Source organism: Girardinichthys multiradiatus, chromosome 12, assembly GCF_021462225.1.
Source record: "Girardinichthys multiradiatus isolate DD_20200921_A chromosome 12, DD_fGirMul_XY1, whole genome shotgun sequence".
Lineage (NCBI taxonomy): Eukaryota > Metazoa > Chordata > Actinopteri > Cyprinodontiformes > Goodeidae > Girardinichthys > Girardinichthys multiradiatus.
The window spans coordinates 6,805,764-6,821,518 of NC_061805.1; the positions used below are offsets into that span (position 1 = coordinate 6,805,764).

The 15,755-nt window shown below is 38.6% G+C and overlaps 1 protein-coding gene across 1 annotated transcript; it reads right to left on the bottom strand.

Moving 5' to 3' along the window:
* Positions 1-945: 945 nt before the first annotated feature.
* On the bottom strand, positions 946-15,306 carry atad1a (ATPase family AAA domain containing 1a). The gene is made up of 9 exons (XM_047382532.1): positions 15,133-15,306; positions 14,230-14,328; positions 14,006-14,126; positions 12,903-13,103; positions 12,563-12,669; positions 12,381-12,470; positions 11,619-11,669; positions 11,255-11,427; positions 946-3,082 (listed from the first exon to the last, which is right to left on the bottom strand). Exons 1-9 carry the CDS (start codon positions 15,304-15,306, stop codon positions 2,953-2,955), a joined length of 1,146 nt encoding a protein of 381 aa, XP_047238488.1. The 3' UTR covers positions 946-2,952.
* Positions 15,307-15,755: the final 449 nt, after the last annotated feature.

The window sequence follows — 15,755 nt, forward strand, 5'->3', positions numbered from 1 at the left end:
CAAGCCTTTATAAAAACCTCAAATTTGAAATCTCAGAAATTAGAATATCATAATAATAAAAAGTGAAATATTGAAAACTTATGGTGTCACACCTTAATCTGCTAAAAAAAGTAAAACAACTGCAAAGGGTTCCTGAACCACTAAATGGTCTCTCAGTCTGGGTCAGTAGACCACACGATCATGGGGAAGACTGTTGACACCCTGTACAAGGAGGGAAAGCCAGAAAAGGTCATTGCTAAAGAAGCTGGTTGTTCACAGAATGCTGTATGCAAGCATATGCATAAAGTTGAGTGGAAGAAAAAAGTGTGATAGGGGAAAGTGCACCAGCAACAGGGATAACCACAACCTTAAGGGAATTGTCAAGCAAAATCCATTCAGAACACCAAAAGCCACTATGCACAGATGAACCCTAAACATGGGCTACAAATGTCACATTCCTCCTGTGAAACCACTCCTAATCCAGAAACTAGACTGCTGCTAAGTGGCCCAAAATACTCTTTACTGTTATATGAAAAGACACGTCTGTTTAATCTTTCCCTTTTCATTGATCCTATGTATTATTAAAATTTTCTAGGACATTGAATTTTGAGTTTTCATTATCTGTAAGCCATAATCATTAAAATTACAAGAAACAAAGGCAATGTGTAATAAATTTATATATGTGAGACAAAAAATATTTAACCTTTTTATATTTTACCCTTTTGAGATGTACCTGTAGTTAAATGGTTTTAGTGGCTTTCTTTAAGTTTACACACACAGTTGCCTTATGTAGTATGAACAAAAAGACTTAAAAGACAAATTATAAATAATATTTTTTCATATAAATGATACAAATGTTTTGGGAACATTTTGTGCAATAACAATTAAAAAAATTAAACATTGTAGTTTTATTGAAGTTACAACATATAATAAGGAAACAGGCTACAATGACAGAACAAGTATAAATGTTTTTCAATAAAATTTAATAAATATGATTTACAGAACATATTTAATATTTCACATTGAATACATTTTCACAAAATATCTAACGTATGATCTCTGTGTAAATAATGGGGAGTGTCTACACTGCGTAACTGATGAAGGACCTCATCAGTGATATTGCACCGAGTTTTTGAAATTTGAGTTAAGTTCACGAGGAGCAGTGGCTCACATGGCATCATTCTGACCATTAACTGTCACCTGAGGTTCTTTAATGAAGGACAACAGATGTCTCAAGATCACTGGATAAACAAATAAGGGAGAAACAAGACAGCATCTCATTTATTTCCCATAGTGCAATAACATGGCTTTAAATAAAATAACAGCTGCCTCAGTAACAGAATAGTGAATCTACATCGCCACCACATGGGGGAATGATGAACATGGCCCAGCGTGCTCAGTGGGTGCCAGAGAAACAGCTGCATGACACCCACAGCAGATCCATTTTACACACTGACCAGATGGCCGCAGATAAGGCTTCAAATGACATGAAAGTCCTTGCGTCTGTTACACCATCTTGCGTGGGTCAGAGGTCACCTGTATATGAACATCTGTGTCTGTGTTAATCTGATTTAGCAGTCTGTTAATATATGGCATATATGAAATCCATCATCCACCTGTGTTTCTGAATCTGAATTAAGATGCTCTCAGGGATGATTATGGAAGGCCAAGACATGGTCTTGTTTCAACAGTTGCATTAGGCTAATATAAGATTACGTCCTAAGTGTAAGCACTATGCTAAAATCACATTATATTCCATTATAGGTTTCAAATGCAAAAACAAACTATGGGGTGTTCAGGTTTTTATTTTTGAAAATATCAGTAAGCTTTATTTTAAAGGGATAAAGTAAAACCATTTCCATCACAGATTGAGTTCAAGCACTACTATATGCCCTAATTCTGCAATGAATTGCTCTGTTAAATATGAAGGCATTTATTTTGTAGAGGTTTAGGTCTAGGTCTTATTTTGAATGTCCAGCATAGTTTCACTTTGGTATGGGTCCATTAGTCATCTGCAACCTTTATCCTATGCTGAAATCACTGTGTACTCTTTTATCAGATAACAATTTAGATAGTAGCTATGGAAATCTAAGGCTTTTATTTTGAAAGTTGCAGTAAGCTTTATCTTAAAAGGCCAACTTAGTCTCATTTCCAGCACTGGTTGAGTGCCAGCAGTATTGTTAAGTCCAATGCTGCAATGATGTGCTGCGCAAAATATGAAAGCTTTTATTTTGTAGAGTTTGTTCAGGTCTTATTTTGAGAGTCCATGGTAACTCAAAATGCCAAATAAAAGTAAAAGCACACATCGCGAGTTTGAGTCGGACATTCTGATAGACATATATTGTGGGGATGCACCCGACAATTTGGGAGGCATTAACATAGATGGAACAATAATAAATAAAGATATAAAGAGTCCAGTTAAGGGGTGGAGAGTTTGTTGAAAGAAAGTGGTAGGTATTGTAAATGGAGTCAAATTTAGATCTTATGTGTAAATACTAGTACTAAAGAATAATTGTCATAAACTGTTTAAAATAATACAATGTGTAAGACTTTAACCGATTCCTTTATTTCATGATGCTTAAGGCTGATTTAGAAAGAGATTAAAAAGAGCAGGTTAGTACTCTGCTCAGAAGGCCATTGTGCCCTCAGGTCATGTGTTTATAAGCTGCTCTGTTTCAGATGAACTCTCAGGACAGTTAATGTCATTTGACCTTATATAAATTGTTGCTGATCATTTCTTTGAGCTCCTAAACAAATAGTGATTAACAGTTCTCTCATGCATTAAGCTAACAGCCAGTGTTGCACAGTTCTCATATATTTCACCTGGTTACATGTAGGGGGATATGCTGAATGTTACCATGCCCTGGAGAATTCTAACAAGCCTTTCCAAAGGCACCTTCCTTAACTGGTCTGCTTTTATGTTGGAACATACAGCTAATAAAAAGGTGAATAGAGTTTTCCTAACAGTGGCACTCAGTCCAGGGGAACCTCTGCTACACTGGGTAAGACGGTAGATGTGGCCTGCTTGGATTCCTTCATCTTGTCGAGGCCAAAGAGAAGGTCCAGCTGCGTCACCGGCCGTAACCGATCTTCGTCAACAGGCCTGGAATGAAGGAAGTAAGAAGTCTGAGGTCTGACAGAGGCCTAATAAGTTATATACTCTGCATACCATATAATATACATCAGGTATATACATCTGTTTTTATTGGAAACGTTTTTTAATGGAAAGCCAGAAATCCTTGGGTACTTGGTGTTGCATGATTCAAGTCCACTAATCAAAATTTATGATAATTAATACTTAATTTGAATTTGGAATATATAATTCTTTCTCAAAGCACAACTAAAGACCGTTGCAAAGTATTTGTACTTCTTTAACCTTTTCACAGTTTGTCACATTACTACCACAAACTTCGATGTATCTAATAGAGATTTTTTTGTGAAAGCCCAACACAAACCAACACAAAACTGAGAAGTTAAAGGAATGTCATACGTAGTTTAAAAATTTTTAACAAAAAAATAAATAAAAAAATCGGAAGAATGTGGCATCCATATGCAATCGCCTATCGGAGTCAATACTTTGTAGAAAAATTTTTGCTGCAAGCCTTTTAGGGTATTTATGTCCTCCAGCTTTGCATATCTAGAACCTGAAATTTGTGCTTATTCCTCTTTGCAAAATACCTTTCAAAGTGTGTCTCTGAACAACATTTTTCAAAGTCTTGCTACAGATTTAGAATAGCTTTAGGTCTGGACTTTAACTAGGCCATTTTAGCACAAGAACTTGCTTTACTATAATCATTTATATTGCAGCTCTCATTGCATGTTTAGGTTTGTTGTCATGCTGGAAGGTGATGCTTCAAATCAGTCCTAAGTCTAACAGGTTTATCTCCAGGATTGTCCCGTATTTAGATACATCCATCTTCCCATCAGCTCTGACCAGCTACCTTGTCTTTACTGAAGAATCCCCACAGCATGATGCTGCCACCACCATATTTCAGTTTTGCAAACTGCAAACATTAATTCTTATGGGTTTCTTTACAAGATGTTGTTCTTCTTCTCAAGTTTCCAGTTTTTCATTTTAATTTCATGGGTAGTAAATGTTCTAGTTTTTAATATTTCTGTTAAAATGGCAAACTATCTTGTAAATGGGAAAGTTAATTATTGTGAAAGTGTCATTATGACTTATGGGAATTACATTATTGTTAAAAAACGACATTAGAACTGCATCTGTATGCAGAGCATTTGTCGTTTTCTGTGAAAGCTCATTATGACATGCTTCTTGCTGTCATAATGGACATTTTTATGTGTGGAAAAATAGTTATTTCTCCAGCAATAATGCTTTTCAGTGGTCGCTTAGCAACAGCTCAGGAATGGGTTACACAAAATTGTGAAGACCACCAGATCCATCTGGCTTAATGACTTACTGAACTGTGTGATGTTGTGTTTGCAGGGAGTCAAACTCAAATTGTTAATGGAGTATTAATGAAAATCTTAATGAAAACAAAAACTGGCTTTGTGCAGAATAGATGAAGCCTGTTGATCAATAGGGTTTACAACTTTACAAACCCATGGTTGTTTTTCTTCTCTTTTTTACAAGGATCTTAATGCTTAACACAAACGTGTATTCTGCCTTTCCCCTCAGTGCAGCGGAAAGGGAAACAGTAGATTAGGCAAACAGTTTCTCTGACAGAGATGTGCTGGCTGTCTTTGTTGAAGAGTTTCAGATATGCTGAGATCATCTAGCCCCAGTCTTAATCAGTCTAAAAAAAAACAGTAAACCCAATAATAAAAATTTCAGCTGTATTTAAACTCTATCCACACAGGAAGCGTAGTTTAACATTTTATTCCTTTACTTCAGGCCACTCTCCATCAGACATCTCTTGTCTCCGAAACAACAACATATGAAGAATGGCATCTTACTGACACGAGTTAAATTGCTAGAGGAGAATGCTACTCTGTGTTTTTGGTGCTTTGATAGATAGTCCAACAGGTACAAAATGGTGAATAGAAGAAATGATCAGCATCCCCTCTGTTACTTCTGTTGAGCTGTGAAGGAATTAATGGCTAATGTGGCTAATAATAAAACAAGTACAAGTAATCAAATAGAGGACCCAGACTGAAGCTGACAATTTGAGCACAAACTAGTCAGAAACCATGGCAACCTACCCTGCTTACGTTGGTTGATGACTAAAAGAATATGCAAAATAAAATAAACAGGGCTGCTGAACACATTTGCATGGACCAGATCGTGTTGATAATGTAAAAAGACTTTGCTTAGACAGGTTCAAGCTGTAAACAAGTTTGTTTCCTTATTTCCTAATTAACTGCATCCAAGATGCATAGTTGCATATAGTATATTAACACTTCTAGTACGTGTTATTTTGTCTGCTGTTTTGCTAAGCGGGGAAGCAACACCTTTTAAATAATTGTTTCTAAATTGGTGCAGTATATGACTTATTGACTTTGCCCTAGTTAAGACAATGAATATGTAATTGTTGATCTTGTACAGAAATAATCCTGGGCTTTCAAAAATGGTTTCTACAGTATCGAAAATGGTATCAAGTATATTTCTTAATATTGGTACCAAATTTGAGATTTTAGCATTGTGACAACAGTAAACAGCAGCAAGAACACCTGATGCCTCTCTGGCAGCCATGAGATGCTCAACACACCTTTACTGCACATGCAGTGCTGTGAAAAAATGAACATCCGACATAGATTTAGAGCTCATATTCGGGTTATATAATTAAGACATCTTAAAACACGGTGACTACAGCGGGTACAATCTTGATTTGAAAATATGTCACAGTACAGATACCATAGTACCACTCTCACGCATCCACACTACGCCCTACAGAGGCTCTAGGTATATCTTTGCACAACTAAACACTGTTTAAGGATAGTTTAAAAAAAATAAATATTTATGGCACTAGTGGCCTGTATTGACAGTAATCAGTCCCGCAATGTCCGATTTTAACAATGATGCTTAAAGAAAAATATGAGAGGTGCAGGTAATAACGCTGCTGCTTGGGCAGATTTACCCCATGATGGTCCTTCATAATGTCTGAGGACTGTTAATCCATCTGTTGCCTACGCTTATCCAAGATCGGGTTGAAGGTAACGAATCCAGGAAACGCAGACATACTTCCCCCTGGTGATACACTCCAGCTCTTCCCGGGGGTATACCAAGGTGTTCCTAGGCCAAAAGGATTCTATAGTCTTTCCAGCGAATTCTGGGTCTTCCCCAAGGTCTCCTCCCACTTGGATGAGCCTGAAAACTCTCTAAAAGGGAGGTACCCAAGAAGGTTCTTAGTCAGACATTACTGCAGGTGAAGCCCCAATCTGTCTGTCCATCTCCCACTCCATCCCACCATTACTCATGAACAAGACATCTAAATAAACTGCTCTGCATGAGATAGAGACTGCCGCCATCCTACAGGAAGCAGTCCACCGTTTTTCGGTCAAGAAACATGGCCTCAGACTTAGAGGAGCTGATTCCCAGCCGTTTCACACTCGGCTGCTAACAGCTCCAGTGCACGCTGAAGGTCGCGAGCTAAAGAAGCTAACAGCAAAGAGTCACAAAAGGCAGAGATGAGACTCTGAGGTTCCTAAACCAGACACTCTCCTCTCCCCGACTACTCCCTAGAGATGCTGTCCATGAAGATCACAAACAGGATCAGTATCAAGGTGCAGCTCTGGACGAATCTAACGTGCACTTGAAACAAGCCCGACTTGGTTTAGAGAATGCAGACACAGCTGGTAAACAAATGCAAAAAAACCACACAAAAAAAACCGGATGGATTCACACCTGTTTTCAAATTTGGTCAGATCGACCTTTATGATTTAGTGCCAATTCTGAATGGTGTCATAGACACATAACTGAACTTGGTGATCAAGAACAGTTCTGTTATACATATTAAACTTTAAACAAAATATATTGTCAGTATCAGAAAATAATGAAATATGTTTTTTCGATAACTGGTGGCCTTTATGTGTAAACTTTAAAAGTTATGACACGGCAAATGCAAAAACAAAACAGCAGCAAATCATTTTATTCATCAATCTTTGGTTGAATAAGTCTAAATTTAATTTGTAACATTATATACACTGCTCAAAAAAATAAAGGGAACACTCAAATAACACATCCTAGATCTGAATGAATGAAATATTCTCATTGAATACTTTGTTCTGTACAAAGCTGAATGTGCTGACAACAAAATCACACAAAAATCATCAATGGAAATCAAATTTATTAACCAATAGAGGCCTGGATTTGGAGTCACACACAAAATTAAGTGGAAAAACACACTACAGGCTGATCCCATTTTGATGTAATGTCCTTAAAACAAGTCAGAATGAGGCTCAGTATTGTGTGTGGCTCCACGTACCTCTATGACCTCCCTACAACACCTGGGCATGCTCCTGATGAGACGGCGGATGGTCTCCTGAGGGATCTCCTCCCAGACCTGGACTAAAGCATCCGCCAACTCCTGGACAGTCTGTGGTGCAACGTGACGTTTGTGGATGGAGCGAGACATGATGTCCCAGATGTGCTCAATCGGATTCAGGTCTGGGGAACGGGCGGGCCAGTCCATAGCTTCAATGTCTTCATCTTGCAGGAACTGCTGACACACTCCAGCCACATGAGGTCTAGCATTGTCCTGCATTAGGAGAAACCCAGGGCCAACCCCACCAGCATATGGTCTCACAAGGGGTCTGAGGATCTCATCTCGGTACCTAATGGTAGTCAGGCTACCTCTGGCGAGCACATGGAGGGCCGTGCGGTTCTCCAAAGAAATGCCACCCCACACCATTACCGACCCACTGCCAAACCAGTCATGCTGAAGGATGTTGCAGGCAGCAGATCGTTCTCCACGGTGTCTCCAGACTCTGTCACGTCTGTCACATGTGCTCAGTGTGAACCTGCTTTCATCTGTGAAGAGCACAGGGCGCCAGTGGCGAATTTGCCAATCCTGGTCTTCTCTGGCAAATGCCAAGTGTCCTGCACGGTGTTGGGCTGTGACCACAACCCCCATTTGTGGACGTCAGGCCCTCATACCATCCTCATGGAGTCGGTTTCTAACCGTTTGTGCAGACACATGCACATTTGTGGCCTGCTGGATGTCATTTTGCAGGGCTCTGGCAGTGCTCCTCCTGTTCCTCCTTGCACAAAGGTGGAGGTAGTGGTCCTGCTGCTGGGTTGTTGACCTCCTACAGCCTCCTCCACGTCTCCTGGTGTACTGGCCTGTCTCCTGGTAGCGCCTCCAGGCTCTGGACACTACGCTGACAGACACAGCAAACATTCTTGCCACAGCTCGCATTGATGTCATCCTGGATGAGCTGCACTACCTGAGCCACTTGTGTGGGTTGTAGAGTCCGTCTCATGCTACCACGAGTGTGAAAGCACCACCAACATTCAAAAGTGACCAAAACATCAGCCAGACAGCATAGGTACTGAGAAGTGGTCTGTGGTCCCCACCTGCAGAACCACTCCTTTATTGTGTGTGTCTTGCTAATCGCCAAATATTTCCCCCTGTTGTCTAGTCCATTTACACAACAGCTGTGAAATTGATTGTCAATCAGTGTTGCTTCCTAAGTGGACAGTTTGATTTCACAGAAGTTTGATTTACTTGGAGTTATATTGTGTTGTTTAAGTGTTCCCTTTATTTTTTTGAGCAGTGTGTATAACAAAGGTATCGTTCAGGGAAACCACAGAAACAAAGCCCATTGATGAGTTTATCTCAGGTCAACTACTGAACTGAAATCCTTAAAGACCATCCTTTAAATACTGCATACAAATAGCAATAACAAAACCTCATAAATTATTTTTGTTCTTGCTTTCCAATGAACTTACAGTTAAAAAATGTTGTCTTCCTGGCTTTAGGTCTTCCTGTTCTAGGGACCACTAATAATACAATCAATAATATTTGCTGCTCATCAAAATCTTAAACCTCAGAAAAAAAGTTTTAAAAGTATTTGCATTTCATGTCACTGGGTTGCAATAGAGTGGTCAATTTATTCAGTTCAGTTAAATACAGTTTATAGATATAATGCAAATTCTCAACAAATGTCTTAGATTCAATTTATATTTAGAAATGTACAGTTCAATCCAGTCATACAGGTTATATACAGTCCATTAGATCCTACTTATAAAACACTGCAGTCAAGTTCAGTTTATGTATCCCAACTAGCAAAAAGATCCACCGCAGATGTTTTCTACACGGCACAATGGAGGAACCTCAAAACTGTATTTAAACTTAAACAGGGTGTTATATGTTGATAAAAAGTTGAAGACCATAGATTAATAAAACCCTAAAGCCAGGGTTTGGTTTTAACAAAAAAGGGACTCAGGATTGAATAGTCCAGCAGTATTGATAACTGTAAAGAGTTCTTTAGACAGACTTGATGTGACTGTTTTCTGTCCAAGTGGTGAAGATGGCTTCACGCAGAGACAACAGCAGCTTCTTCTAAAATTTTTTAGAGCCATTTTCAAATAAGTGCTTCAAATAAGTGGCTGCTTCACTGGAAGCAGCTGAACAAGGCAGTGTTGCTAACGAATGCTCAAAGTGCCCTCTACTGGACGCTTCATGCAACGGAGCACATTTTTAAAATGCTGCAGACTATTTGTATTTTCTTCACAGCTTTTGAGAAGCAAATTTTACATAATTTGTGCCTTACTTATTTTTTGCATGAATATCTTTTAATACTGTGACTTAACACTTACGTTAAATACTGATTTTAAAAACAAAATAACACATTTTCATATTTACTATTTAAATGAATCGTCTTGTTCTGATAAATTATTTTCCTTTATTCCATCACTTTACAGTACTGATAACCCTGTACATTACACATGCATACGCATTTAACTTTTGCATTCAATTAAACCTGATTTAACTGCAACGCAAAAAAAAAAGGTTTTTACTAAGGCAAAGCATCATTTTGGCTCTGTTTAAAGGTGACCTATTATACTTCATTTTAAACATTTGGGATAGGACTTATGAGCTATACAAAACATGTTAATTACATTTTTCGCACAAAATCATTCTCAGATAATGATATTTCACCTCCTCAGTTCACCCATTCTCCTTTCAGAATGAGCTGAAATGAGCTTTTATGCTAATTAGCTGTATCTGGCCTAGCACTTCATACACCTGAAAACGAAACCACAACTAATAAGACACAACAATAAGTATTTACATTTCTGTCATCTGCAGATTTGCCAGTAGCAGTAGGGACTGAAATTTTCTTCAGTCTAAGTCTTTCTGCAAATCCTGATGTTTACTGATGTGAGTTCTCAAAGCGCTCTGTGGTGAAGGGATTGGTGCAAACTAGTACTGTCATTGGCAATGTAACTGGAACATTACCGTCAAGAATAAAATGAAGCCACGAATCTCTGTTATCCGACAGCGGGAGATTGTGCATGGACCCATGTGGGTCAAGGACAGAGAAATTACAAAGATGTTAGCTGCTCATTTCTGTTCTTTTTAGCTCTGCAGTTAGTCAAACCTCCATGATGTCATGGCTTTTTCAAGAAACCAATTCTCCTGCAGCATATTTTGCTATAAAATCAAAATGCATTACTGCAACACAAAATAAAGAATCAAAACAAATTTCAGGCTTTTTTTTTTAACTTCTCTATTTAGAATTTAAATTCTTAAGAATATTAACCACACATAAGAATCCTGATACTTCAGATACCTGAAAGGAATAATTGGCCTGCTGGAATGTGTCATTGTCACATGTTTTGTACAGGGTGGAGTGTTTGCCATAGGATTTAGGTCTTGGGAGTGATGTACTGAGGTGCTTTATTTGACCTGCATGCCTGAAACACATTAAACAGCAGGTAGTTTTGGCCCACACAAGCTTCCATACAAGGCTATAAACCATGATGGTTTATTTCTCTTTTCCTCTCCTCTCCACTTGAAACAATGTGACTGTCGGAGAAAGGGGGTCCGGACCCCTCCAGTAAAACTACCAGGGGAACACTGATGTTTTTCTGTGTTCTCCCCCTCCCTGCTCCCTGTGTGTGCGTCTGCACGCCACAGCCTCACATGAAGACTTAAATAGGCGTGTTCCTCCGCCATAAGTTGGGAACAATAAAGTTCCTCTCCTGCTGCAATAAATTGGTATGTACGTGTTCAAATGTGAACACGTACAGTCATTTAATGATTTACTACATGTCATGATTTTCTTGAGTGTGCGGGTGGCCCTGTTGGCAGGGGGAGCACCCCCTCCTTGGATAATGTTAGGGGAAACACTGGGGTGTGAGACCTACCTTTCCTCCTCCTGGTAGTCCTGCAGCTGCTGTGCAATCTGCCTCATATGTTCTTTGCGGACATAATCCCTGACCCGGTACATGGCAGCGTCGCGGCAAAGCTCACGGAGATCACTGCCAGAGTATCCTTCGGTCTTCTCAGCAATCTCTTCTAGATGTATGGCGTTACTCAGCTATGCAGAAAACAAGGACAGCGACAAATACAAACAATTTTTCACGCACTCATCTTTAGGCTGTATTATGGTCTGTCAATCAAAACAGAAGGCTAAGGCCTGATATGATTTATTTTTATAGTGACTCAAGAGACTGGCATGTTGAATTGTGTTGTCTAAGGGAAACAAATACAGAAGATACCACATCTTACATTTTCTCCTGCTAAAATCAGCTGGAGGATGTCTTGTCTTTGCCTTGTGTTCTGCAAAGACAGAAATACAATGTTAGTCATGGGTTGTATATGGAATTTTGTAGCATAAGAATTAAACAACTAAATCTCTGCAAAATGCAAAAGTACATTTGAAACTGATGGGTCAGGCAAAAAGAGCATTAAGCAGGGAAACAGCCAGGGGGCTCATGGTAACTCTGGAGGAGATGCAGAGATCCGCAGCTCAGGTAGGAGCATATTTATGTGCCAAAACACCCCAGGCAAAGTCCAGACCTAAATACAATTGAGAATCTGTTGCTAGGTTCTCCATTTGCCGAGTATGCAAAACTGCCAAAGACACAACACGCATAACTTTTTGCTGTAAAAAAAGCCAATGTGTTTCTACAAAGTATTGCCTCTGTAAGTGGATGAAAACAAGTGCAGACTGCACTTTTCAGATTTTTTTTGTAAAACATTTTCAAAACCAGAAATTCTTTTCCTTCCACATTTGCACTTCCTGTGTTGGTCCATAACCTTAAACCCTGATAAAAAAGATGTTGATGCTTGTAACGTCGCAAAGGGTCAAGAGGGGTTAATATCTTTGTAAGCCACTGTGGAGCTTTGTCTTTGTAAACCATAAACAGAAGATTATTCTGTTCAAATACATTTATTTTTAACAAGGTGGAAACCCAACTCTTCCTGAATTTGGTTTTGTGAACCTATTAATTGTAATCATCAGCCTCAGCATGTGTGCACACATCTTACGGGCAGGCCGACGTGAAAAGTGGCAGGCATCCTTCGCAGAATTGCAGGATCCAGATCCTGTGGCCTGTTTGTGGCTCCCATCACCATCACCTACAAATTCACAAAATCCCACTTGCTCATGTACAGATATCTTTAATAATGAAGGTGCTTTACAATTTAAGGAGAAGCACGTCTAACTTTACCTGGGTGGTTGGAGAGGTGTCAAGCCCATCCCACAGGCTCATGAACTGGGCCTTCATCATGGCTGTGGCCTCATGATCCAGACTGGAGCGGTTTCTTAGAAATGACTCTAAAATATGAGAGACAAATCTTGTGACAAGACTGTCACACTACAAAACCTTAAGCATGTTATACAGAATTATTAAAATATACTTGAGATTTTTTCTAGAAAAATAGGAAAGAAATTCTCAAAGGGATTGTTTGATTTTCGTCTTTAGCTCTGGAGGTCTCAATGAAATTAATTCTAAAGTGAATACAGTCGTATAAGACGTCATTCTCAGCGATCAACCCACAGCAACTCACCGATTTCATCAATAAAGATAATACAAGGCTGAATTTTGACAGCTAAAGAGAAAACAGCGGCGGTCAGTTTCTGGGACTCCCCGTACCACATATCAGTCAGTGTGGATGCCTGAAGATTGATAAACTTGCACCCTGAGGCTTTGGCTGTTGCCTTGGCAATCATAGTCTTCCCACATCCCGGAGGACCAAACAATAAAACACCTGTAAACAACAAAAGATAAATCAGATAGTAAGGATTGAACTAGGGCTAAATTTTGAGCTTGAGTCGTCCTGAGGCTCGGCGTAAAGCTGTGGGCCAAACAGTAAAATAACTCCACACAGTAAATTCCCCCTCTCTAATTAATGAACTATATTCACAATGTCAAATGGATAAATCTCGTTATATGTTATCAAACCGGCTGACTCAGTACAATTGGTATTGTGGTATCTGAATATCATGTTGAAATAAACGATATGAACCTCTGATTTCCAGTTTGTTTTATCTCTTAATGATTGCATGCTAAGAAACATTTTTATTCAGAATAAACAGCTCCTGCAAAAATTGAAATAACTTTGTTCCTATTATTTTGGACACCTAAAATCCTGGCAGGGGTGAGAACTGAGAAAACGTTAAGGTTTTTTTTTCGGTGTAACTGCTTGACTAGTCTGAGCTGAGTGACCAGAAATGTTTTGGAAGTAAAATCAGGAGAGTAGCTGTTCTGTTGACTATCTATTGTGAAAACTAAATTTATGCAGGTAAATAGTCTACATCAGATGCAAATCTTCAGAACAGGCGACCTGGCCAGTTGAGATCTACATCTACAAAGGACTTTCATGCAGCAACTAGGACATGCAGCCTGACCAAATAACAAATATGCCGAAAGAGCAATGTCTTTGTTCAGAACTTCACTGCAGTTTTAAATCTTCACATAGAAAATGGTTGTTTATTACTATATTAAGGTTTAGAATATTTAGGATAAGATTTTTATCCTTTGCATGCAAACTGAGGATAAAATAAATAATAAAACTCATTACATCTGGCTTCAGTATAGCATGTTATATACATATTAAAATATACTTAAATTCACTTAAACTAAAATTATGTAAATGATATACTCAGGTACCTTTAGGAGGCTGAAAAAGTTTAGAGTCAGGAAGAAGGTGTCTTTTCTGAAAGGGTAGTATCACTGTGTCTTGCAGCTCATTAATAATCTCATCCAGACCTGCAATATCTCTCCAAGACACCTACAAGAAAGTAGAATCAGTGAAAGTACAATAATCCAAAGAGGTAGATTAATGTACGGCTTTTAATAATCTCCATGTTATGGAAACAGAAGGATGATGGTACCTTAATAGTTTGGGGATCAACTAAATGAGATGCAATGTTCATCTCATACTCTGTCAGTTTGACCCCCTCAACACCTATTCTCCTCATCAGCTCTTCTGCCTGGAGTTGAGATATGCGAGTCACATCTTTAACAGTTACAAACCGATGTACTGACAGTGATGGCTACATTTATTGGAGCCCTTGGCAAAGATGTGCAAAAAGTCTTCCAATAAATTCACCTTTTATGGCAGTAGCATAAAAAACATTTGAATAATCCAACATTTAACCCTTGTGTGGTGTTCGGGTCTGTGGGACTCATTTTCATTATTTACTGAAGGAAACATGATACAATTAATGTAAATTAATTGTGAATTTGTTTCCACTCATATCATAATTTTAATTAAGTGTTTGATTGTGAGGCATTAAAAATCACAAAATGCAATGGGTCCATCAGACCCAGAAACATTGGCTGAGTGAAAACAATATGAACACCACACAAGGGTTAATTTAAGTGCACTTATTCAGTAGGGTAAAATATCCCATGATCTTGACAAAAATCACTGGTGCCACAATTGAAACTTTTTAAGCAGTTTGAATAATAAAATGAACTTGACTGCATTGAGTGATACCTAGGATCAATTGAAATGTATTTACTTGAGTTGTAATCTGTCTGTATGATTCAACTGAATAGACCTTTGTTTTGTAAAGTGCCTTGAAACAACATGTGTTGTGAATTGGTGCTATATGAATAAACTGAATTGAATTAATATGAGATTTTCCCCCACTGCATAAATGCACCTAAATTATTGATTTAAAAAAATGTGAGGTTATACAACTTTAATAAAAATGTATTTATCTTTAGGCGTTTTACACATCTTAAACCTGCATGGGAGAAGTGTGTCTGGCACCATATGATTAACATACCCTTCTTTTGGCTTGATTTTTCTGTTTAGAGGTGGGGTCCATCGCTTCCACCACCCATTTTATGCTGTAGTATGTCGCAGCACCAAAGATGCTCAGCCTCACCAACATGCCAATCACTTCATTCCTGGACAAGGGCCGCATCAGGGCCTCTCTGGGGAGATCTTTCAGCAACATCTGTGCTGGCTGATGTCAGTCCATTTGCTGGAGAAGACGAGGCAGCAGATCATCACAAAAACAGCACAAAATAGGTATAGTTACATTAGAAATGCATCAGGGCGATAATTGGTCATCTATGTCATCTTACGTGAGGATCTATATTATGTATGGCATGATTAAGAGTGGCTTTTCAATAATTAAGACTTCGAATACAAAGTTGACTAGTTATCAAAGTGATTACATTAACTTTATGTTTCGAAGGACATTCGCAGGTTAGCATCTGTCGGTAAGCTAAAGCTTCAGTTCCGCTAAGCAGCACCAAGTACAATTTAAACACTAATTTTATCCCTAGAGCTATTTGGATAAATAAACATTGTATGCGTATACATATAATTTCAATAAGACAAAAGAAAGAGAACTAAACTTACCAAAACAGAAAAAAGCAGTGTTAGCAAACTGCACTGAAG